The following is a 25,925-nucleotide window of genomic DNA, read 5'->3' as shown; positions in this document are numbered from 1 at the left end:
ACAAAAGGCAGTCAAAAGTGATCAGTGTGTGCAGATTCCCCCCCCCCCCCTCAACTCAAATTCAACATCAACTCGTAATTTGAGCAAAGCGAGGTTGGAACATGCAAAATAATGACAAGGTGCTAAGTTATAAAAAGATTATAAAAGAAGCTTCCAGTCATCGAAGCATAACTTACTGTTAGGGGCGTTGGCACAGCTCAGCAGAGTCTCCTCCCTCTCAAAGACCATCTCAACGAATTCCTGCTTGTTCTCCTCTGTGTCCATCATCTGGTCCTGCAGCTGAGTCATGGAAGCAGGAACACTTTCGGTGACAGACTCTGGATTGACTTATCTGGAGGCTGAGACTCTGCATCCTCAGTCCTCTGCTCGGTCGGAAATCTGAAGGCAACATGTACTTTTGGCTGCCCTTTGTAGGACGGGCTCGGTTTGAGCGCATCCTTTCTTGTCGCCCTCAGGTCTAGGTGAAGCCGTGCTTCTTGGCTTCCTGGAGTGGGCCACAGACACTACGGCCTCCTGTTCACCATTCGTCTTCTCTGCTAACAACAGAGGAATTGGCATGAAGGTCAACGTGGTGTTTTCCTTTGCTCCTGCCATCGTGTCGGTGCAAAGAAATTGAAGAATTTTCCAAAGAGAATCTTTTTGTGAGCGAAGTAGTCCAATCAATTCAAAGTGCAGCCAACCAAGTAATCCAAGGAAAACTGAGTGAGGCTTGAGCTTCACTCACACACTTGTATACCCTCTGCATGAAATATAATGCTCTGTAAATACCAGGGTTCCTAAATTGAATTGTTTGCTTTTGATCTAACTGATAGAATACAGGGAGGTGACATGCAGTGAAATGCATCGTAGAAATGTCAGAAAAGCCTCCCATAGACACATTATAAATCCAAATACTGCAGAAAAGGCAGATAGAGATAAGAGATGAACAGAGATAATAGATAGATAGATGATCGATCGATGGATAGACACACACACTCCCACTATTTCTCCCTTATCACAGTAGTATCATCTTTGCGTTTTACATTTATAACTGCAGCGGGCTGAAGGTTTGACTGACACTTAGTTCGTTATATTACTACAAAATGTTGGTGAGAAAAAGGAAGTGAAAGTGGGCTGAGTCTCACTCAGTGGCCTGCATTGAAGCATTTGTATTTGTTTCACCACTCTCACCACTGTTTTTTTCTCTATTTTGTCATGCGTCTCTGAGAATTGAATTCTAATAATATACATATTTTTTGTTCCTGTCTGGATGTGTGATGCTTTGCATAAAGAAATTCATCAAAAAGAAGGGAATTCAGGAATATATATAAATTTGAGCCGATTAAAATCAATTAACGTTTTAAATAAAACATGCAGTAGTTTTTCTGTATTAATCAATGATAATGCAATATCTGTGTGAAAACATTGTGTATCTGTATCAATATTTAATTGATTTCTATAAATGAATATTTCTATGTATAGTGACAAGAGGATCTGCTGCACTCATGATGCTTTAAGGCCCTAAAGAAATGTCACTACTGCTGGTTCACCTCCCATTGGTGTGCGTGTCCCGTCACCATTATATTTACACATATATTACGACAGGATGAACGCAAGAATTATTGTCCTGAGATGTTGCATTGACAATAATATTAGGTCACCCTAACCTTTGACCATTACTCAGTTAATCTTTGAGTCCTAGTGACAACTGGTCAAAGAAGTTCCCAAAAGACAAGACTTGAGATATCATTTCTAAGAGATTCTCTCCAGGTGTTTTTCAGTTATGTGAAGGTTTACGTTCACAAGGTAAAAAAAAGGGTCTTGTGAGGTCACAGTGACTTTGACCTATAACCACCAAAATCTAAAATTTGAAGAGGTTCCCTCAAGGGGTTCTTGAGAGATCTTGTTCACAAGAATGGGTTGGACAGAAAGAACACCTCTGGCCACTGGGTGTCACCGGCAGGAGGCATAAAAACCCTCAAATGAAACTACAGAGAAAAAAAAAGAACAAAGTAAACATTGACAATCTTCAACAGGCAGCACAGTTTGTTTCTCTGAGGCTTTATTGTCTATTTTTATGTGATGACTTAAAGCAATACTTGCATCATTTCTCTCCTCTAGCGTGACACCAACAAAGAAGAAAAAGAAGACTTAAACAGGGTCATTGCATGACCCAGATGTGCTGAACCGCCAAAAACTGAACTAGGAACTGGCTGCTTGACTGAGATTCTTTTATTGAGCCCGAGCAGAGTAGTTCTCTAAATTAAATCCCTTAACTGCATCTTCCTCTCTGCTCGAACAGGTTTCATCATTTATGTACATTCAGACCACAAACACCCAAAATGGAAAAAAAATATAAGTATAAGGGAGTCTCTTTCCTCAAACTGAGTGGCTGCACCGAGAGATATTTTCACACGTCTCTCAATCTAAACATTTCTGAGCTGAATTCACAATAATCAGTTTTTACCACTGACAAACCCAGCTCCCCCTCCACCCCCGTATGTTGCTTAACATCTCATTTAAATTGTTTCCACAGTACGTTGCCTTTTTTTTTTATATAAAACATATTTTGGTATTTTCGTTTAACTACATGAAAACATTAGAAAACAATTACAACAGAAACACAAAAATCCCATAAATCTCCTCTCCAGTGTCCAGAGCAAGAAATCCAGCACATTGCATTAGGAGTCCCAGAGGAAGTGCAGGAGGAAGAGCAGCGGGTGATCTGTCCCCCTCCTCCTCCTGTTGTCGTGGGGATCGTATTAGAAGATGGGATGGCAGCCTGGATGAGAGGGGATACCTCCGCGAGAGCTGGGCCTGGAAGAGAATTTATTTGTGGGACCATCGGGGATGGATGCTGTGATCTGGGTTTAGAACCTGAGGTGAGCTTTGTGTTTCACCAAGTATCTGATGAAGGAGAAAGAAGGGAAGAAATGTTAGTTTGAGACTGAATGACTTCATAAATTACATCATCCGTAAGAAATAAGGCAACCAGTCGACAAACAGCTGTGTATATAAGAAGGTGCATGAGATAAACACCTGTCGAGGGTTTCCCAAAAACGCAGGAAGACGGGCCGGTCCAGATGGCGCCTGTGGTGACTCAACTCCAGGACGGTCACATCCCACTTCTGCACATTGGGGTCTATCTTTGCCTCGTCATACTTCAGATGAAAGGCTCGAACTGGAGGGAAATCATACGCACATTTACACAGAAGAATCCAGGTTGTGTGCAGAACTAAAACGTTCTTCTGCCTTTTACTCCAGTGAAAATTTAAATGTAAAACATGTTAACATGTCCCCCTTGTGCCTTTTATACAACAAAAGATATATTTTGAGCAAAAATAAATACTCAACGTAATTGGTTGAGTTCTTTCACCTTAACATCGCAGTAAACAAATGTCAGTCCGTTAAAAAGGGATTCAAACAGCCAGGGTTTGTGATGTCACCCTGGGTGGGTAGAGCTCAGTAGCTGGAAAAGGCTCCTCAACTGCAGGTGGTGCTGTGAGACTTGGAGCGACCATATCAGCATATTCATAGATCTCAGGAGGAGGAAGGAAGGTGTAGAGATACATCTGAGCCATTTATAGGCTGCGAGAGGAATCTTCGCATGACAAATCTTTTGAATGTGTAATTTTGAGGAACAGAGAGGACTTTTAGGAGGTATAATAAGCTACTGGTGAGGGACTTTGAAACATTTGACCAGCACACAAACAACAGGCTGACCAGGGACCACTATAGACTGTTTATATATTGCAGCCACTCTATAAATATAGCTAAAACCTTGCTGTCAGGGTGGTAACAATTTCATTAGTAAAAAATTTGCTTACTTTTGGCAAAAATGTCGACAGGAGATCCATCGGGCAGCAGCCACGGCCAGCCCTTAAACTGCCAGGCAGGTCCCTGCACAAACACAGCCACCACTCGATCCCTGCAAGAAGAAACATCCTCCGGTTGGTGTCATGAAACAGAGGCAGATGTGCTTCACATCACAGCTGGATACAACTGGAATTACTGCCCAGTGGTTGTATGCCCCACTAACCAGAGCAATTTGTGTTTTTTTCCAAACTCATGAGGTCATTTTTAAAATGAAAGACAGACTTGAGATATGTTCAAGAGGCCAAAAACCTGTTTGTGACCTTGACCACCCAAATCTAAATCACTTTATCCGTGAGTGAACATTTGTGCCAAATTTGAAAGAATTCTCTGAAGGCGTTCTTAAGATAAAATGGCTAAAAATGTTTGCAAGGTCAACTTAACCTTTGACCACCAAAATCTATTCAGTTCCTCTTTGAGTCCAATTGAACATTTGTACAAAATCCCCTCACAGTTCTTGAGATATTGTCTTCACAAGAATGGACAGGGATGGACGTCAAACCAAAAACACAATGCCTCCGGCAGGACCCGGCGCAGAGACATAAAACCACGTTACCTGCCACCAGTTCAAACTACTGGTGCAGTGGTTGACATCATGCTGCTTTTTCATCATCAATGTGTTTGTCTTGGCAGTGTGCTGTTCCCTGCAGATTTTAATCATTTTGCAGCGTATGGTTTATGCACTGAGGGTTGACATTATAATGAAAGAGCAGCTATTGTAATATCAAGAGATATGCACAGGATGGTGAAAACCCTGGAACAACACACCCACAGGAAAAAATAACAGGATCCATTTCTTCAAACAATAAAAAAAAAACCACTGGCTCTTTTTCATCTAAAATCAATGAATGGGACGACAGAGAGGTAAGGGTTTTTGTACCAGTTAGATTACATGTGGTTCTGACACAGGCTGCATTTGTGCCACTCAATCCTATGTGTCAAACTGTAATGACTCAGTCTCATAGTCAACAGCTGAGTCATCTGAACATGGGTCTGACAAGTGGCTGCTTCATGTTATGACTACAGCGAACAACCGTTTGTTGAGACTGCTCACACCCATTTAAAAAAAAAGAGAAGGCATTTCATATTACAACCGAGATTAAGTTTGACACTTTGACAATATGCCATCTCTGGAGGCCTCGCTGGTTTTCTGTAAATAAATCATGAAGTGCTAACCAGTCCTGTGGAGCCAGTTTGAGCGGCTGGTCGATGATACGGTACGGCACAGTCACGCTCAGGGTTGTGCCGCCCGGCTGGATCTGGTCTTTGCGTCTTTGAAGCAGAACCTCGTTGTCGCGCTGGATGCCGCCCTTCTTCTTTTCTTCTGATGTGATAAACCTGGTGAGTTACAAACAACATTTTAAATCTTCTCATTTTCTTTTCCAACCCTCTACTTTGCACAATGTTACATGTTGAATACACACATTACATTCAGTTGACTAACCCCCCCCCCCCCCCCCTCTGTGTACAGTGACTCTGCAACAGTAAATGCCACAGCACATCAGTCCAGCTTTCTCCACCTGACATAGTGATGCTCATTGAACAATTTCATGTAAATAACAGGGATTTGAACGAATGGTTCCACTTGTTAAAAACCACAGGAAAGCACAATATACAACATCCAGTCTTTTTCTAAAGAGACAAGTTAAAACAGAATCAAAGGGGTGAGATCAATTCTCCCTCCAGTGAATCCCTTCATAACATTTAGTTACTGGCATCAACACAGTATTATATTTTTCAGTGGAAGGCCGACTGATCCTGTTCTGTGAGAAAGTTTGGGAACTGAGAAGGGGACAAGTTCGATCATGTTACTCAATTTGTTTCCTCAAATTGAAAACAAAGCGATTCCCTTATATTGTTCTGTACTTCTTCTTTCTTGTATTGTTTTTCAGAACCAGCTGCATAATAATGTGACCTTTCCGGAACCAGCCTCATTTCAGGTAATAATACCCGTTATTAAAGTGAGGAGATAAACGTTATTACAATCTCAGTCAGGTTTTTTTCGACTGAAGTGTAGTATTTAAGAGTCGTAGCAAAAGGAGGTTCGTGTGATGTAATGCTGTTGAGGTATATTCTGTTTAAAGCTCGAGTGGGTTGCTTTGTCTAACATGTAGATATAAACAAGTGTTGCATTGTTGTTGCAAAGTGGTTCATTTACATGGAGTTCATTTACATGTAACACTTCTCTCTTCTGGACTTAAACCTGATCACAGTTGCTATGTGCATCACGTATTATACTTCTTTAAAGTATAATGTGCAGGATTTACTGGCAATTCTCACAGTTGCCACATTGAAAACATGTTAGTTGATTGTTAAGTTCATATTTTGTCATCTCGTTACATGAGTGAGTGCCAGTGAGCGTATTCATGCAGCGTGTGAACAGAGTATATGGTGAACTTATGTCTATGTCCTAACTGTGAAATCATTGGGGAAAAAAATACAGATTTAACTTTGTATATGTTGGAACCTGCATGCTTCAGTTGAAAAACGTTGTACATTTTGCTAAGCTGTGTTTGCTGTATAATGTAGTGAAATGCTTTCTGCGTAGTTTGATGATTTAAAAACAAATCTTGATTAACCAACTTATTTGATTTGATAAGAATTTGATAAGAAAAAGGATTCAGGTGTCACAGGCCCATTCTGTGCTTCATTTTATATTTAAAAAATCTAACAATCTTCCCAGAAATAATATTATAATATTGCAATTACTGTGGGTCAATTAGTTTTTGGATCCATTTAATGCGTTTAAAAAATACTCATTGAAACTTTCGAATGAGCCCTCTGCTCTCTCAGTATCAAGTTACTAAACAACGAGAACTAAGGTTTTCTCAAATTGCCACCAAACTGCAGCAGTGAATGAAATAAACACAATTTTCTAAAGTGCAACAGGAGTGTATGCGTACTTCAGATCCTGCAGAAGATCCTTAGCATTGAGCATTGTGATGAGTGAGGTGGTGGCAGCAGGGATGATGACGATGGGTGTCCGGGAACCTGTAGAAAAAAAAATATAGATAAATAGATAAAAAATAGATAATGAGTCGGACAGACAGATCAATAAAGGAAATTACAAGAGGTAAATGCAAAAGTCCCCAAAAAACACAAAGACATATAATGTATACACTAAACAACAGTATTTTATATCTATGACACAAAAAAAATGATGTACCTTTCTTCTGATTTGGTGGAGGTCTGGCTTGTGAAACTTGATAGGAAAGGACAAGGAAAATGTGAAAGGTTTATGAGCATATCCATGTAAAAACAAATCTAATACAGAGCAGACAAGATAAGGTTTTGATACCTAAATTAACTACTAAATTACAGTGACCATTATATACAAACATCAACATCTTATAACTGAATGATTCCTCAGACATTATAGCACATGCCTTGCTTAAAATGCTAAATAAAAGTACACATGTAAAAGATCTCTAATCTGCAAGTAGTATATTTAAATAGTATCTTTGGACTTTTTATCAGTCATCTATTAATCTGTATTACAGCTTTAGGGGAATGCATCCAAAATGAATCAGTCTTGTCATCAGTTGCAACACATAGATCGATGCTGCTATGTTGTGATTCTCAAAATAAGTGTGATTCTTCTCTGCAAGACAACGCCTCTTCCACAGGGGAAGTCTCATCTAAAAATAATGTGTGTGTAAATATGCCATGTGTAGCAAAAATCAATCTTACAAATCTATAACCTGGCTACTGGCAAGCTCAAGATAATTTTTTGAGAGAGGTAGCAGTCTGATCATGGGCCAAACCCTTGAGGAATTCAGACAAAGGGGGAAAGCATCAGCCTGACTGTGAAACATGAAGAGAAAAGCTGCTTTGTTACAGCTCACACTGTAGTTATTCATCATGTGCTTGGACCTTCCCTGCATATCCAATATGCAATGGAATGCAAGAAATAGATAAAGAGGAAGGAGCAGATGGGGCATGACAAACGGCAACATAAAACAAGACTTTAATTTGTGTCGGAGAAAGTTACTCAGTCTGTTGTTGATTTCAGGTCCTTTCAAAACGCAAAACATCAAGACGAATCCAGTGGAGGAGAAACCCATATACTTGTACATGTTCACCCATTACTGGTTTATTACATTGAACCTTAGCGTTAACCTCGACTCTTCGTGACAAACAATTCAAATGTTCAGTGTTAGCAGAGCTCTGCATAGACTATTAATCCTCTGTTACCTGTGCTGTTCTATAAGAAAACCCATTTTTCTCGGTCCTTGTAATGTATGAGGCAACTTAATGTTAGTAAACTTTCCCTCAAACAATGTCAGGAAGCCTGTGCATGAATGTATGTAGATATTTGGAAATAAACACTAACCAGGACGAGGGACAGGCTGCAGTGCAGGGGTCTGGGCCTTCCGAGCAGATGCTCCTTCCTGGAAAACACAACATCCCAAGGTCATATACATGCAGCAAACATACTATACAGCAAATCTTATATGAATACAATATTGCAACAATATCAGGCTGTGTTGGTGTGCGTCCAAAAACCTTTGAGAATTGCAAAATTTAGATAGTCTAAGAGGAAAAGGTGGCTTTGGAGAAAGTGTTGAATTGGGACAACTTTCATAGAGAGGCTGCAACCCTTTTTCCTAGTTAATATAATTCTCCTTGTTGAGGGTGGGTATCCTTCTCTCATTCCAAGTCCCTATTGATTCCCTGTGTGTTTGTGTATGTGTGCACACACAAGCATGATTATGTGCCTGTGTTTGATGAGGAGGAGGATTTAAAAAGTGGCCAACCCTAACCCTAACCTGGCTGCGGCTGAATGATGTTCAGTCTCAAGACGGTCAGTGTTGTGCTGCACAAAACCACACCACTGACAAAATGCAGAACAGAAACACACAAACTTAAGGAGAAAACTTCTTAAAGGGGACATATCACGAAAATTCCACTTTGTTAGTGCTTCTACACGTTAATGTGGGTATCTGGCATGTCTACCAACCCAAAAACTCTGGAAAAAAGACACTCGCACGTTTTGTTATGGTTCCTCTAAGTCAGAAACGTCATGCTTGAGTGACTGGAATGAGCTTCTAGTGTATTGTGACACAATACACTGGAAGTCTCCCTACATGGCCTTGGCCCACCCCCCACCTCATCCCCCCACACTTGTTACGCCAGGTTTACACCGGACGCGGAAGCGCCGTTCTCAAGCGCGCAGCCGCCTGGCTGGTCACACGGGACGCGCATTTCTCCGCGCTGGTCAGCCCCATAGACTGTATATATAAGGTCAGCCCGCGATTCTGCTTTCTCCGCTTGTTGTTGTACCCGTTGAATGTCGGGGTTCGGGGGTAAATGATGGTCTTCATAGCCCCCCCCACCCCTCTCTTTCTCTCTCTGTCTATCTGCTTGTGTGCTTGTAGTGGACGGGCAGAGGGGGACATTTAATTATGTGATTGGGAAAATTAAAACTCCAGGACAACAGAAGGGGAATACAAAGTATGGGATTGCATATTTGATAATTTATATCATATAAAATATGTAATTTATATTGTTTAAAATCATGGGGGGAGAGGGGAGCTGGCTCACTAGCATTTAAAGGAACAGGCACTCAAAACAGGTCATTCTGTGGAGGGCTGTTTTAGACAGGGTAAAAAGGGTGCTGTTTTAAATGATCCTTGTGGTATTTTGACCAAAGTATGTTACAGACATTTCATTAAGACCCCAAGGAACCATATCAACTTGTGGTAAAATGGGCATGCTATGTCCCCTTTAATACATCAAAATAACAGCAATTGTGTCTAAAGTAGTTATCCAAGCCATGGTTTCACAGCAATACTTAACAGAAGTTAAATGACTGAACTCTACATCAGTTCTCAGCCAATGACATCAGTTCTTTGTGGAAGGAACTCGAACTGATCACAATCTACAAATCTCCTACTCAATGAATGACTTGCATTCAGCTTCTGGAGATAATTCAGATGCACTACTCAACTGAAAGATATGCGACAGCCCTGACAACATATTCCACGACTACGTCAATCTGCTGCAGCCCACCAGCTTCCCCTCTCTCCAATTCAGAAGCTGACAGTATCTGCACCAAAAAGCTGTTTGCTAACCACCAAAACACCAGTAGAAGAAGAACCTTTACCCAAGTTGCTGAAATGGCAGATGTTGGAACATCCTGCGTAAGTTTAGAAATTCTATCCAGTGAAGGAAAAAGAGCCCCGCTGTCAGAAGAGACAAAGATGGCAAGAGGAAGAGTGATAGAAACCAAGGTACAACAAGAGTGAACCTTGGACAAGTATTCTTGAGAGGGTTCAAACCAAATGTTTCACATAAAAACAGGTAGACCAAACAGCAGAGGGGTGTTGTTCAGGCACCAGTCTGTGTTTCAGACATGAAATAGTTTGATGGAGTCCAGGTTGAGTAGCAGATCCACAATGATGGAATATGATATGATGTTCACATCACAAAGCTATCTACCAGAAATGTTCGCTTGGATGACCCACACCACAGAACACAGTTCTCCTTAACAGGATGTGCCGCTACAAGTTTACATTTGAACAGGACACAACCTTTTTCCTTTTTTAGAGAGTTAAAATTTGAGTCAGTGGAAATTGCCTATAGAGATCACGGATATAATGATCAACCATTTATATGGATCAAAATGCTTGGGAGAAAATCGTTCCTATACAAATTCGGTTTAAATTATTTGGTTATAGTGATAAGCTTACAGTGTTCATTTGGGGCCTTTTTATACACGTTTTAACGATAGGTCATCTCCTCCGGCTCTCCATACATTGTCCTAGTTTACAAATACTGTTGTTTTGACCATCAAGTTCCAGGACTATCATACAGAAGCTACGCAATTTGGTTACAGGAATCAACCTGTATACCTCATCATGTTGAGATTTGAACTTTCCTGCAACATGGACGTGAGCATGACTTGATTATGAAAATCTGTGGAAGCCTCTTTAAAAAGGTGGGCAGAAGGCTACAAATGGGATTGTGACTGAAACACAAAAACAAGCACCCCTCTTCCCCTGCCTTACTCAGGGGGAAGAAAAATGCTGCTCCTAGCCATACAGTAGGTGAATTAAAATGACAATGCTTGAATATGAAAATTCAGACAACAGTCCAACACGGTTGAATGAGCACAGTGGAAAGATTGTTTTAATTAAGTGTCCTAATCATCGCCCAACACAAGAGACTGGAACTAAAATGGGGTTTTGAGCTGCACTGTCCATGCATGCACAGGTTAAAAGGAAGCGGTTGTGGAGGTGCTGACATGAATGTTTCACAACCCTCTCCTATTAGTTCAAATCACGACAGATTGAGATAATGCTTTATTATCCTTTTTGAAGAGTGGTCAGGAATTCATATAGGTCAGGAGACCAACCCCTCCCCCCACAACGGAGTAGGCAGCAACAGCAGCAGAGACGGCATGACGTGGTAAGAGAGCGTACTGCCACCAAGCCGGGAGCTGCCTTCCAGAATGAATACACAATTCACAGCGCTGCCTCCCGCTCCATCTTTCTCCTCCCCCGCTGCTTTCACCCTCCTAGCCTTAGTCCTCTCACAGACAACGAGACGGCACAGATGGGCCGCTGAATGAGGAGGGTTAGAAGAGGAAAATGGAAATGACAAAAAGGAAGAGAAGCAAATAGGGGGAGGGAAGATATCACAAGAGCATGTGAATCAGAGGAAAGAGAGAAGCAAGAGGAAACAAGCATTAGCCTGGTTATGCATCATCCAGAGAATAACCCAATCTACCGACTGCTGCAGTAATATTCACAACATGGAGTGAGAGGACAGTGAAAGGACCCTCGCTAACTGTCAGCTGCTGACTTTCTTCTGCCTTTGGCCAGAGGAAGCATCGGCAGCAGCACCATTAGCATCAAGCCACTGGGGACAATGCGCCAAAGACAGAGAGACTGCAACACTGGAGCTCTGACATGTGCTGCTGATGCACACAGACGCACGTTTTCTTTCATGCATGTGGTAGATAACTACGAGTTCCTTGAAGAGGACTACTACTGGTAAAGAACCCCAATATTTTTACCTTCTAATTATAAGAAAGGCTGATTTGTAACATGTCAAAGTAAATAATGAGGACCTAAACTGTACGTGAGATCAATACCGATGGATATGAGAAAGAAATGAGTACTTAGAAGAAAACAGGTACGTTTTTGATGTGAAGGCTTAAAAATAAATGCATGCCAACAAAATGCAACCACGAAGAAATAATGTGAAGGGGGTTTCCTGTTTTATACAGGAAACATTGGTTTCCATTTGTACATTCAAGAGAGCAAACATACGTCTTTTCAGTGCTTCTGTTAGCTCTCACAAACCGGTCTTTGTCTTGTTGGGGTCCTTTAAGAGGGGTAGTGTGTAATTCAGTAAAGAACTGAGAGAACACACTTCACGTCATAGTCCAGCATGTAAACATAGGCTGTTCTTTACCATCTGGGTTCTGTTCAAAACCAAAGGAATGTCGAGTTGTGAATGTAAATCATAATCAGTTCATTCTTGCACTGAAAGCAACGATGTAAGAAAAGGTTTCAGGATGTGAAACAGTCAGATGTGTTGTTTATTTATATTGTTCTACATTAGCTTGCTGTAAAAACATGTGCACCACCAATTTTTCATGCATGGTAGTTTACAACGTGCCAAAGACAGAATAGTCTGCTGACTTGTCATTATCTATTGCAGTCAGTTTTTAAATCATCTGTAGGGCCACAACAGAACAGCAGGAAGGAACATGGATTTGACGTCAATATTCAACCTATTAGTGTATAACAGTGGTCACCAGCCTTTTCGAGCCCAAGATCACTTTAATTCCAAACGTAAGCTGAGATCTACCACCCTGATACCTTCCAAAAAAACCACTTAGGAGGGTCACAATTATTATTTTTTGCAATTTCTGTTAAAGGCTGAATGTACAAGAAATAAATCTACACAAAAGGGCAGTTGTGCAACTTTTTCTATTCAATGCACAATATTCAAATTAATATCAATTCAGATAGGAACTGCTACTGCAGCACAATGTTTTTACATTTCGGCTTTGATTTTAATATGGCCAAATATGATTATTGCCCTGTATGAAAGAAGTCCCTTGTACTCAAATAAATACCAGTACTACACAGTATGAAGCCGTGCATCTTCCGCTCCTGCAACTATTTCACAATAAAAAAACCTTTTTAAACAAGGGAATGAATTACATCAACAGAAACACTGGAGTGCTTTTATTTTGAAAAGTCATAAAGAAAGTGTGGCAAACATTTGTTTGTGACATAAATTCATCAGATAAACATTAAAGCTCAGGTGAAAGATAATTGTCTCTGTTTATTCTGCTGTGAACCACAATGTTTATCTGTCTATGACACAAATGTATTTACAACACTTTCCGAACCCGTTTCAAAGTAAAAGCACTCCAGAGTTTCACCTTCTGAATCCACTCATTTGTTCTGGTCAGAGTGATCATGTTTGTCCCAGGCCAAATGAATCACTATAAGTGGTTGATTGTGACTGGGTAAAACCAACAGAATTTGTAAATGTAGACAAAGTATGGAGAGCCGGAGGAGATGGCGGGGCGCGCTCGGTTTGGCTCGATTCAGGTTGGCAGTTTGCAGCGCGGAATGATATAGAAAGAGAGGAGCAGTAAATTACTGACAGAGCTGGTATAAACTTTTTTACGATCCTAACGTATATGAAAAGATCCAATTACGACCCAAATTATGATTATGATTCTGTCGTAAGCTTTTATCCAGAGAAATTGTTAATCACTATAACCGGTTTGCACTGTGATGTTTTCGGTGTAAACAGGTACTAGAATTTTGTCGGGAGGCGGAGGCGGCACAAAATTGGATGGAGGCGGCCACCTCACAATTCTCTATGCAGGAAAAACCCTGTATCTGGCTGCTAAATGTGTAGCTAGCACTTTGCAGCTTAATAGAGTTTACATATTATTGAACGACAAACAGCTGCCTGATAAAAATAGTAGACATTAACCCAAACAAAATTGCAGAGCATGAAACCAACAAAACCAACAAGGACCAAAGAGTTACAGGGAACTGCTGGTATGTCTCTCTGTGTTTGTCACAGAACAACACCTTTAACATCCATGTAGACACTCCAGCCATTGTCAATATAAAATCGTTGATTATAGCTGCTTTCATGGGGCTATGTGATATGCTGTATCTATTTCATTCTCATTTATATCCTCTTATCTACTATCTTCTAGGGCATCACTGGACATCAACAATATAGTATATGGAAATGGGATACCAACACAGGGACCAAGTCCATTCGTCAATTCACCAAGGAAACTTCCTTTCGTCTCCGGGATCAAGACTTGATCAAATGCTGCTGACAAGTGGACTTCGATGCCTACCGACTGAGTAAACTCCTATCAACAGAACCATGCAGTGGAGACGACGCCACTGCTGTGCACACACAGCTAAACTTTTGTATCTCCTTTCACTGTTGGGTGTACTGGTCTTTCTGGCCCACCAGGTGTGGCTGCCTAGGCTAACAGGTATGCCATGGTGGAGAGGCCATCCAGTGGTGTACGGAAGTGGTGGACTTCAAAACACCAAAACCAAACTGAATATGAGCTCCCAACATTCAATTTGGAGGTTTGTCATCGTTCCTCAGCCGACTTTGAAGGCTGACACCAACATCAGCTTCCATGAGAAGGAAGGCGTCTTCTCTCCTCGAGACCCAAGTTCTGAGAACACCCTGGCAGCTAACACAAGCCAAAGTGGAGAGGGAGATCTTAGAGGAATGATAACTCGCGGGCCTTTCTCTTATGTTATCAATGAGCAAGACAAATGTGTAGAAAACAGACCCGCCCCATTTCTGGTGTTACTGATAGCCACTGAAGCTCGGAAGGTGGAGGCTAGGAACGCTATACGCCAGACGTGGGGGAATGAGAGTGTCGGTCTGACTCTGGGAATCATCCGTCTGTTCATGCTGGGGAAAAATGAGGGAGAGCTAGGACTTTTACAACAAAGGATAATAGAAGCAGAGAGCAAAAGGCATCATGATATTATTCAGCAGGACTTTGAGGATTCCTACAAAAACCTGACAATTAAGACATTGATGGGAATGAATTGGGTGGCAATGCATTGCCCACGGGCCAGCTATGTCATGAAGACGGACAGTGACATGTTCGTCAACACAGAGTACCTCATTTATAAGCTTCTCAGGCCAGAACTATTTCCCAGGAAGAGTTACTTCACAGGAAATAACATGAGAGGCTTTGCACCTAACCGAAATAAAAACAGCAAATGGTACATGCCGCCAGAGCTGTACCCAAGCGAGAAGTACCCCACCTTCTGCTCTGGGACTGGTTACGTCCTCTCTGGAGACTTGGCGATGAAGATCTACCAAGCATCTCTCAGTATCCCTCACCTGCATCTGGAGGATGTGTATGTGGGAATATGCCTAGCCAAGCTCCGGATCGAGCCCACGCCACCGCCCAATGAGTTCCTATTCAACCACTGGCGGGTGTCTTACTCCAGCTGCAAGTACAGCCATCTGATAACATCGCATGGGTTTCATCCCAATGAACTACTTAAATACTGGCATCACCTACAGACCAACAAACACAATGCCTGCATCAACACATTTAAAGAGAGAGGGGGCAGGATGCACACAGTCCAAAGGAATGAACGAAACAAGCTCAATAACTGACACTTTTTCACTCACAAGCTCTTGTTAAGCCTGTTCACACTGGAAAAAAAAAACAACAACACACAAACATCTGGGTTTTGTCTTTAGGGGGGAAGGTACAATCCTCTCATTACTCTGCCATAGTCAGTGGTAACAGTCTACTCCAGCTCTGATTGGCAGTCATGGTAACATGACACGCGGGTGGACATACACATTTTTGCCCCTTTTCTGATGTTATCACATTCGTCATGGCCGTATCCTTGGTAACTCCTGTACCCTCAGACACAACTTCCAACGCAGTTCAAAACAGAGAGGCAAACTTGTCTCCTGGCAATGAGAAAGGAGTCAATTATCTTTGTAGCGGGTTTGGTAAAGTTTAAGAAACCTGCATATCCATGTTAATTTGGATATAAAAAGGGGATTGGATGCAAATCATTTTTATCTCATACAAAAGATTTGTCCACACTTTTCATATGGGAACTCTGCATAAATGAGTAAAACCTGATGTGTGTGCTCCATTATTATTGCCAATTTTGTACAAAGGAAGAACAAAGTTTCTATGTCTTGAGTCAAACCACTGGAGAGTTTATGTCCACAGCTCTAGTTTACAAAAGAATAAGCTGTGTGTGCAAAAGCTACTTTTTGTAATAATGTATGCGATACTTCATGATTTCTATGTTCAGATACAAGTTCAAAACAAGGTACAGTGCCAATAAACTTTAAAAAATTTAAAACTTGCATATCAAATAGTCAGGGGAGTCTTTTTAAAAGAGTATCAACAGTTAAGTAACAGCAGACTGAGATTGTTGCAGGTTGACAACCTATGTGGGAACAGACACTTTATGCATCAAATTATCAGACCATTATATATCACATTTTTGGAAATTGCCGATACAAATTACATTTGGGAGTTAATGTAACACAACAGATCCTCTTGTTGATCAAGTAAGGTCCTGTTGGGACATGATGGTAGATGAGAAAACCCTTCTAAAGACAATCTACAGAAAAATATTTCTGTGGTTTCTGCTGATTCTCTTTGATAAGGTAAAATGGAATAGGAAAAACCAGCAGGATTTCTTTGTAATAGAATATTGAAAGCTTTAATATTGAAAATAAGCGAGTAAGTCTCAATTATATTCCCTTGGATCGCACATCATGGACACATTGCTGTTTTGATTATAGAATGTTGTAGTCCACTTGGTACATACCATGCACAGTGGCTTTGTGGTGTAGTGGCTTTGTGAACAAACAAATGTTGTGTACAAGGAGAACAGCGCAGGGCAGCACTCACATGCAAGCATATGCAAGCATATGCAGATAAAGGAAGTAACACCAACATACGCAAGTGCCAACTGAGTCAGGATCATAGCATTCTGTGTTTACTGTCTTCAAACACATGAGACTGAACAGTAAATGTCACACTGAAACTTGGTTTAGCAGCTTCCAGCCAATACCACTGATTAAAAAGTGTCTCTTTCTAGATACTGGCAACATGAAATATAAACATGCGGTGTAGCTCTTAGGTAAATCCTCAGCAAACAAGAAGCCCCATTCTTACCGTCACTGACTTCAGGGTCATGCCGTGGTAGGTGCCCATGGTATCGATCTTGAAACCCTCCGTTTCTGAGAAAAATATACACAATGAGTAAAGACTGCTGACAGAATTTAGTTTTTTGTTGCATGAAAATATTATGCAATGTTTGCACCTTAATTGTTACACTTATTGTCCAACGCTTAAGGAAACTTTGCAAATGCTGAACATCATATCAATAGTTAATAGTTCACCATTTGTGCTGAAAGGTAGAATCCAGTTTACAAGTGTTAAAACAATGAGGCAAAGTACGCAAAGAGTTTAAACTGTGATGTGACTGCATTTGTTACAAATGGGGAAAAGAGGTGAGAGTGTAAAAACACCAGTAAACCACAGTAAAAGTCCTGACAGTTAGTACAGCTGTGTTAAACTTAGATTATTACGAAAGCTGTGTTTGATTTCCACACTCAGGTAAATGTCCAGCTTCAGCCAAAGTTAGAAACCGTTCCCCAGACACAGGGGAGCACGCGCAGCATGCAGTTTATGTACATGGCTCCGGAGATTTTCAGCCTTCAAAGACAGATTGTGAAGTGTGGCCGTCTTTTGGTTTTATAATAGAGCTGAGGGAAGCCTAATTGAAGATGCATGCCTCGTCTGCAAACATGCACAAAGTAAATCTCTGTGAATGGGGGCAACACTTTGAATGCAAGGCAAGTTAACACCTGATGTGGGGGACTTTTTGAATGGGCGAAAATGTCATGTTTTGTCTGTATAACTTGCAAATTGCTTGTCAATGATGTAAACTGACTCTTTCTGTGTTTCCTAAACAATACATCATACTGTGCTGCTGTATGCATTGTGTCTGCAGACTCTATTCGCTCAATACACTCAGTAACACATCAAAAACACAACATAGTTATAAATAATGTAAAACTTCAATGATAATGAATTTCACACTGCTTATTCAAATTGTGGGAGTATGTTAGTATGAAAGCAGCTGGGTTGGACATGGAGCCACACTAGCCTTAGATAGCTGGTGTTGACAGTAGCTGGCTTAGCGCCAACAAAGATAGTGTCTGTGACCTCTGTCAGTGGCTCACTGTATTGCAACATTTTACAGTCAGGAGATCAGTAACAAGCAAATAATTATTAAATCAAAAAGGCTCATGCCACTGGAGGTGTGGTATTTGGAGTTATCTTGTTTTGATGTTTTGTAAGCATCATCATTTGAGGTTCTAACTAGAATAATGAAAAATGTTGTCAAAGAAAAAATGTCTGGATCTGCTCCTTGATCAGCACCAACATTTCATGAGTTCTTCTCGAGCAAGCGCCACAGCTCTTCACCAGGTTTGGGGCAAGTAAACGAGCAACATGGGTGAAAACATAACCTCCTTGGCAGAGGTACTTAATCAGGAGAGTTAGTTGCAGTACTTTAATAGTTGATATTAAACCTACATTTAATAGCAGTACAAGTAGTTGACACTATATAAAGAATGAATTCTGATGCTTAAATTTGATTTATTTACATTATTCCATAAAAGCCTGATTTTCTTTTAAAATTGAGAATGCAAATGACCGCTTCATGTATTCTACACTGGATGATGCACAGAGCAGCAGTGTAATGGAAATTTACTGTCTAGCATGTGAGCCCATTGTCTATTCATGTCTTGCAGAAGTTGACCCTGAGATCACCTGAATTCTATAGTGACCTTTTGCTCTACCTCGGTTTAACTAGGTTTGTGCTTTGTTCCAAGAACTCAGCTAACCGACACACCACCCTAACCATACAGGATACAATTTCCTCTCCAACACGTTTAGTATGCAGCCTATAAGACACACCTTTACGGACGATATTCTTCTTAATAACATGTATTAGACTGATACAACACATTGTCAACATAAACATTGAAGATCATATCATGCTATCAACCGTTTTTATTAAATAATCTATAAACATATTATACAAGCCCTATAAAACCATATATTGGTGTAAGGAGTGGGATGTCATTGTTAACCAAATACACTATAATGGTATCTTGATGGGCAATTACCAGAAATACATCAGGGAAGAAAGCACTTGACTATTTGCAAATACCGCAAATGTGGGTATTTTGATGGACACCCTGAATATTTTACATCTATCCATCCATTAGCTACACCACTTATTCCCTGAGGGTTGTAGGGGGTTGGAGTCAGTCCTAGCTGACATTAGTTGAGAGGAGGGGTGAACCCTGGAGAGGTTGCATGTCTATCACAGGGCCATCATACAGAGACAAACAACCTTTCACGCCAACGGGCAATTTATTCTCCAATTTACTTAAACTGCATGTCTTTGGACTGTGGGAGGAAGCTGGAGAAAACCCACACAGACACGGTCGAACCAGCTTTTAAACCCAGAACCTTCCTACGGATTTCTTTTCTTGAATGAAAATTATAAACTAAGAGTAAAGTGATACTATGAAACTGTGAAAATCATAGTTTTCTATGTTTGAATGAGCAGCTTGATTGAGTCATTCAACATGAGTAAGATGTTCTATACAGAGGTATGTCTACATACTGTAGTTCTATCTATTACAAACACAAGGTTTGTAATAACTGGAGAGGCATATACAGTAGTTCCTGATAAATCAGTACCTAGTCGTGTGCGAAAACTTTTGCATTAACTGTAATAAAAATGATCACAGAAATAAGATCTTGATTCAGCTAGACTAATAATAATAATCATTAATAGCTACAATGACATCAAACAAGTTCTCACAACTGATTGCGGCATAAAAAGTGTGTAACCATTGTTGTAAAATGTGTTGTAAAATGAAATCCATTTTAAGGCAAAGCTTATGTACCTTGGGCAAAAGAAGCAAAACTAATTCATTAGCTCCATTTTTAGTTCACCTGCCCTCTCACTTCTGGAGGAAGTCTGGCTGCTACAATGTGTTCAGTGTGAAATTATAGCCTGCATTAAATTGTTAGTTGATACCAGGTGTAATTGGAGATCTGAATTCAGCAACAACTCTTTATTCCTCAACTACCACACACCTTCTCCTTCATTGAGAGCAAGACTAGAGAAACACGAATACAACTCACCCTCTTTTCCTTTGAATCGCTCCTGATCGTATCTGTTGTAGGCAGCAGGGACCGGCTGCTTGTTCCTTAAGGACGGGTCCTGAAAATTGCATGAAACACAAACAATTCATTATTGTTGTAACTGTCATACTCTCTTTAGTTAAAACCTCAGTAGTTTTATAGGGTTACTGATGCTTTCATGGGTTGAAAAAAAGGGTTTCTACGTCTTCATGCTTAATTTAAATCAAACATCATTCAAATGTCATTCCTGGGTGTAAAGCTATTAGTATACACACATTTATTTTGACTGATGTTTCAAATTGCCTTGAAAATCTGAAGAAACAGGAATGTGAGACACAAATATATATAAAGCGGAGTAAATTCAATTTGTACCACTTGAGTTGTGGTCTGTGCTGGTCTCTGCTCTGGTGCTCGGCCTTCTTCTCTGGCTTTCACTGACTGAAGAATGGCAAATATGTTCTTGGAGAAGTTCTGAAATGATGCGAGACAGATATACAAAACATTATTGTTTCATTCATCCTGTGTGTTTGTGTTATAGGATCTGTGGCCAAAGGCTGATGAAAACAGAAGAACCACACACAACTTTCCATCACAGGAGCTGTTCAACCTATTCACAACTTATTGTATGATATTTTATGTAATTCTATTTTGAATCAAAGGCATGCGCAGCAAAGTGAGTCACATGTTAGTCTTCACAGAATAGAACCTGTCTATTACTGGAATGGCACTCAGTAGAGCACATATCAGCTGCACCACATTTCCCACACTCATAGATATCAGTCCCCAAAACAAATCAGATATTTTCCATCAAGAGCCATGAAAAATTCCCAGGAAGAACAACGTCAGAAGAAATGTTGGAAGAATAAATATCATGTTGTTCATTGCACAGTGGGGAGCTCTGTTTACATGAGGTCCTCCAGGGCAAGTACAGAAAGTCAGCCACAAATCAAGACCAGTGCGGATCAATTTCCAAAACTGATGAGAGGTGGTTTCTAGTTAACAGTAAAAACTAAGTTGATCATTATAAATGGGAAATTAGACATATAACACAAATATAGTTTTATTTTAACACATGCAGGCCATCTATGGATTAGGATTTGATGTCAATCATGCAACATCTCCGGAGAAAGTCTGTTCTTGTACAAGTGTTACTTAAAATCACAGTCAGGTACCTATATGAACACTGACACTGGTTTTGATGGCTGGTATTAGTCCTCCTGTTTTCTAAAGTTGCAGTCCTCGTAGAATTTATTTCCCTTTGAATTTGAACTGCAACTCAAATAGGAAACAGAGTGGGAAAAAAAAGAGTGAATTTTAAACTAGATTTACATTTTAATTTTTCATTGTAGCCAGGTTGGAATGGACATTAAATATGGTAAGTAATTTATATTCTATTAGAATAATTAGTTTGACCAACTTGCTATAGTGTTGATTGACTTCATTCTGAGAGTCCTTCAGTGGTTCATTAAAAATCAATCTTTTGAGAGTCAATTCAAACTGGATAGAACTCATGTCATTGCTGCCATCTAGTGGTTGTAATTGTCATGTTGCTACATATTGAGGAAGAGGTTTGGCCATCTGGAAATGTCCAATGTTTCCCCACACACACACACAAGGATTTTGTCCCTGGGAGCTCAGCAGGTTTGGTAAACTAGGACAGCTGTTTTCAAACTCTGAAGGCTGTTCTCGAGTACAGTTCCAAATGTCGTCTGACTCTTCCAGCAAGGTCATATTCAAACATGAAATCCTAAACTAAGGTTCATGTCTTGTTACATTTGATATGGTTAGTTTTGGTTTCACATTGCTATTTAGGGACCGGACTAAAGAATTTAGTATGACATATGTACGTCCTGTTGTGATCCCCTACATGGTCTGCATACATGCTTGGTTTGTGGACGGGCGTATGTCTGACTGGGACTTGGTCAATTCAGCAGGTTGTAGTTGTCTTGTTTGAATGGAAACAATTTAGGGACCCCTTCATATTGATAATTTCTTTGCTGTAATATCATTATAGTTTTACTACCAGCATGACAAATTTCAGGCAAGATACTCTACACCAGGTTGAATGCAGCAAATAAACGCCCTTGTATTTCAAACATTATGTTGTATGTAAGACTGCAAAGCAATACTGCGAGCCTGGGTAGCTATCTCTGGAGAGATGAGTTAGTCCTCTGTTTCTTTTTCAATTGTTTAATGAGGTGAACTTCCTGCAATTGGTCAGAAAGTCTAAACTATCCCCAAAAAGTATTTTCACATTGTGAATAAACCAAACCCATGATTCAGTTTGATCCGAGATCGAGAAAAATACTCTTTTGCTCGAACTTAATTTTGGTCCACTGGTCCCATACATGGTCCAAGAAACTTTTCACACCTGTTATTTCGGTTTTGACTTAACTGAAAAGTCTAAAAGGTCTGGACCAAACAAGATACGTATGAAAGAGCCCAAATTTCATTTAAAATCGACCCAGCTAGTTGAAGTGTCAAGGTCTAATACTAAACCACTTTGCAGGCAAGGATACAAGAAAACTCTGATCTGACACACACTGTGTATATAGGGAAATATACTTATTTACTTTGAGAAAAGAAAAACCTGTTTGCAGAGAAAGCTCTCTGTGATTGGATATCATTTGCTTTAAACCGACTGACCTTTCCACTGCTCTGGAGAATGGTTGTCCTGGTCCTCCAGACCCTCTCTCTGCTGACAATATCTCTGGTGACATCCACCTCTGCATCCACAAAGCTTCTCTGCTTCTGGTTTGAGTCATCATCCAGATCTGTTTTGATGGTGGAACGTTTCTTGGCCATAATCTTGGCTTTGATGGCAGCGATTTTCTCCACGGACATGGCCTCAGACAGAGATCTGGCGAAGGAGAAGAAGAAAATGGAGAGAAGGAAATATATTGTTCATTTAAATGGCTCATGAAACTGCAGGTGATAAACATGCCATTAATTTTGATCACTCCACACTGACAATGCAGTATGTTGAATGTTACCTGATCTGGTCAGTCTGCACGATGCCTTCCTTGTGGCCCTCCAGACGGGCAGCAAGACGCTCCTTGTCCAGACGCACTCGCTCCTCATCCTTAAAAATCAAAGCCATGAACAAACTTGATGAGCACACTACAGAATAACCCACAAATTAATCGTACACACCAGTGGTTGAACAAGTTAGTGCTAAATTTGCACATTTGCAAAAAACACTTTATTACTTGTGGCTACTGTGAATCAGTCAGAAAATTAGGTTGGATTTTACAATGAAATAAATCTGTCGACAACAAGGACCCTTATGATTATCTATTTACCTTCAGTTTCTTTTGCCATGTATGCAAGATGGTGATTTTGTAATTGCAACAAAGTGTACTTCATTTATCACAAAATCTATATTAGATTTAATACCATGTTTATGAAATTGCATATAATTTAAATATTCATAAAAAAGTATAATTTGGAAAGCATTAGACCAAAATATGCCACTTGTTATCATTGCCATAATGTCATCAACAATACGGTGCGACCATGAGGCAGTTAAGCGATCCAAAATGGCATTGAGTCACACAGAACAACATGTAATTATTAATGTCTTTTTATATTAGTGTTGTTTTGTATGAAGAAATTATATCCCTATCAACTTACCTCAATCCTTGGCTTTTTGGCTTCAGAAGAGACCTCATCAGCTGCTCTTTTGACTGGGCGGAGGAACAAAATAATTGCATTATGTCACTGTGTTTTGCTGCAGCCATTCACACGGAAATAGCACAAATAAAAATAAAGAAAGACAAATTTGAATATAGCAGCAAAGGTCATAACAAAAGCCACCATTTAGTTGTCATTGTTTCAAATAACCATGGTTAATCATAATAATCAGGAAGCTGCAAACAAAGAAGCAAGGTGTAAACTTACCCTGTGTTGGCCGTTGCAAACCTATCTCTATAGGTGCACTTCTGTCAATACTCGTTGATGTAGCTGTAAATGGAGACAATTCGATCACATGTTAGAAATTCTTATAAGACCAACTGTAAGAAGGGCCTTATTTACAGGGCTTTAACCTTGGCAACCTTTACTGGGTCGAAACCTACAGGAAATCCGGACAATGTGCCGCGGAAACAAATCATTTACAGCCTACACATGAACAGAAACACGATTTACAAATCACCAGAGATGATATAAATGCTACTTACAACTGTCGCCATTGAGATATGACAGCAAGCCCTTTCGATCAGGTCTTCTGACAACAGGAATGTTCTCTGTCTAAAAGCAAACACGTCAACACAGTCAGGTCAGCTGTAAGGAAGTCTGAAAGATGTTGTATATGGGGACTTATAAAAACAGAGGCTGCAACGGGGGTTTTGCAATAGAATTTACTTTTTGACAGTTTGGCTCAGTTTGATAGTTTGTCCAGAAAACTTACTGCAGCTCTTCGAACATAGGATGGATGCGGAAGATGGACATTGTTGAGCAAGAACAAGATAGAGTCCAAAGTATAGTACTCTTTGGGCTGGCCCTCTTTGCCAGTACTGAGGACACAGAAACACAGGAAAAGAACAACATGAGAAGGAAGAAGTAAAAACACTCAGACCTCATCATTAATTGATCATCATTGCAAACCACTAAAATCAACACTGACTGCTGCAAGTTGAAGCTAATGCAAAATCCCCAAAATCCACACTCTGGTTCTACTGTCAAATAAGCAGGGAACTATCTTGAGGTATTGAGCTAGCTAATCTTTTGACCCCCTGTGCGCTTCGTTAGCTAACACAAGGCTACTAATAGTCATGAATGCAGATGCTTTAAAAAAAAACAACACACACAATTCTTTCTTTACCCTTGAGCCAGTGGAACCCTGACTTCACGGACAGACAGCTCAACATTAGCCAACTTGCATTAGTGATGTGTTGCTAACTAATAGGGACCTATTAGTTAGCAACACATCACTAATGCAAGTTTAGCTCTCACATGTATTTTAAGTTGACAAAAGGCGAACTGACGCGAATGAGTGCAGACACAGAGACTCGGGAGTCTCTGCTGCACTGTTTAAATATAACTTCAGCGCAACTAAAGAGTGCTTTAAGTTCCAAGTACACCAACGAGCACAGGAGCTGAGTTAGCATCTGGTTGCTAGCGAGTGTTCGCGGTTCCCAGCAGCACAAGGCACCGAGGAGCTGCAGCCGCCGGCCTACAAACCTTCACATGTATTTCTAGCGCTGACATACCCCCAGATTATGTAGTTGGTCTTGACATTTTTCGGCCAGGAGAACTCTCCGAATATAACTTCATCTCCTTTAGCGACGATTTCCTTTTTCTGGATGTTGTACTGACGAAGAACACTCAACACATCCGCCATCTTCACTTCTCTTGTTGTAGTGTGTTTGCGAGGCCCCCAGTTATAAATAGCATGTGGCCTCACAGGATGCCTGATCTGAATTCTACCTTTTGTTTTTTTCTAACAATTCCCCCATGGTGACATACTTGGTCAGATGGTTCTACACACCTACTCCAATGTGTTTGATTAAATTCCAAGGCCAATATCGATTATTACTAGTTATTTTACTAGTATTTGCCCACATGGTAAACATAGAACTGTGACAGCCCTGGTGCCTTGCTCAAGGACATGTCCCCTGGATGGACACTTTGGTCAGAGGAAGGGATGAACCAAGAATAAAGTTGTGTATTTTCCCAGGAATTCAGGCAGTTATTTGTAACATTTAAAGCAAAGAAAACACAATTTGATGAGCAGAAAAGTGTTTATTAGGGGTTTGCAATGTTACTACAGTCAAATACTTATATGTTGACCAGAATGGATAGAACCAACAACGGTGGTGAAACA

The 25,925-nt window shown here is 40.4% G+C and overlaps 2 protein-coding genes across 2 annotated transcripts; one reads left to right on the top strand and one right to left on the bottom strand.

Moving 5' to 3' along the window:
• Positions 1-2,024: 2,024 nt before the first annotated feature.
• cdc73 (cell division cycle 73, Paf1/RNA polymerase II complex component, homolog (S. cerevisiae)) lies at positions 2,025-25,471 on the bottom strand. The gene is made up of 17 exons (XM_034614067.1): positions 25,312-25,471; positions 24,510-24,615; positions 24,280-24,349; positions 24,002-24,064; positions 23,735-23,787; positions 23,095-23,183; positions 22,748-22,961; positions 20,474-20,572; positions 20,102-20,180; positions 17,045-17,109; positions 8,186-8,243; positions 7,019-7,054; positions 6,756-6,843; positions 5,029-5,190; positions 3,807-3,907; positions 3,019-3,160; positions 2,025-2,886 (listed from the first exon to the last, which is right to left on the bottom strand). Exons 1-17 carry the CDS (start codon positions 25,440-25,442, stop codon positions 2,850-2,852), a joined length of 1,593 nt encoding a protein of 530 aa, XP_034469958.1. The 5' UTR covers positions 25,443-25,471; the 3' UTR covers positions 2,025-2,849.
• On the top strand, positions 14,073-16,262 carry LOC117778485 (beta-1,3-galactosyltransferase 2-like). Its single transcript, XM_034614071.1, has 2 exons — positions 14,073-15,542; positions 15,583-16,262. Exon 1 carries the CDS (start codon positions 14,233-14,235, stop codon positions 15,505-15,507), a length of 1,275 nt encoding a protein of 424 aa, XP_034469962.1. The 5' UTR covers positions 14,073-14,232; the 3' UTR covers positions 15,508-15,542; positions 15,583-16,262.
• Positions 25,472-25,925: the final 454 nt, after the last annotated feature.

This window comes from Hippoglossus hippoglossus, chromosome 17 (genome assembly GCF_009819705.1).
Source record: "Hippoglossus hippoglossus isolate fHipHip1 chromosome 17, fHipHip1.pri, whole genome shotgun sequence".
Classification (NCBI taxonomy): domain Eukaryota; kingdom Metazoa; phylum Chordata; class Actinopteri; order Pleuronectiformes; family Pleuronectidae; genus Hippoglossus; species Hippoglossus hippoglossus.
The sequence above is the reverse complement of the archived record's forward strand: the minus strand, read 5'-3'. Positions and strand labels throughout refer to the sequence as shown.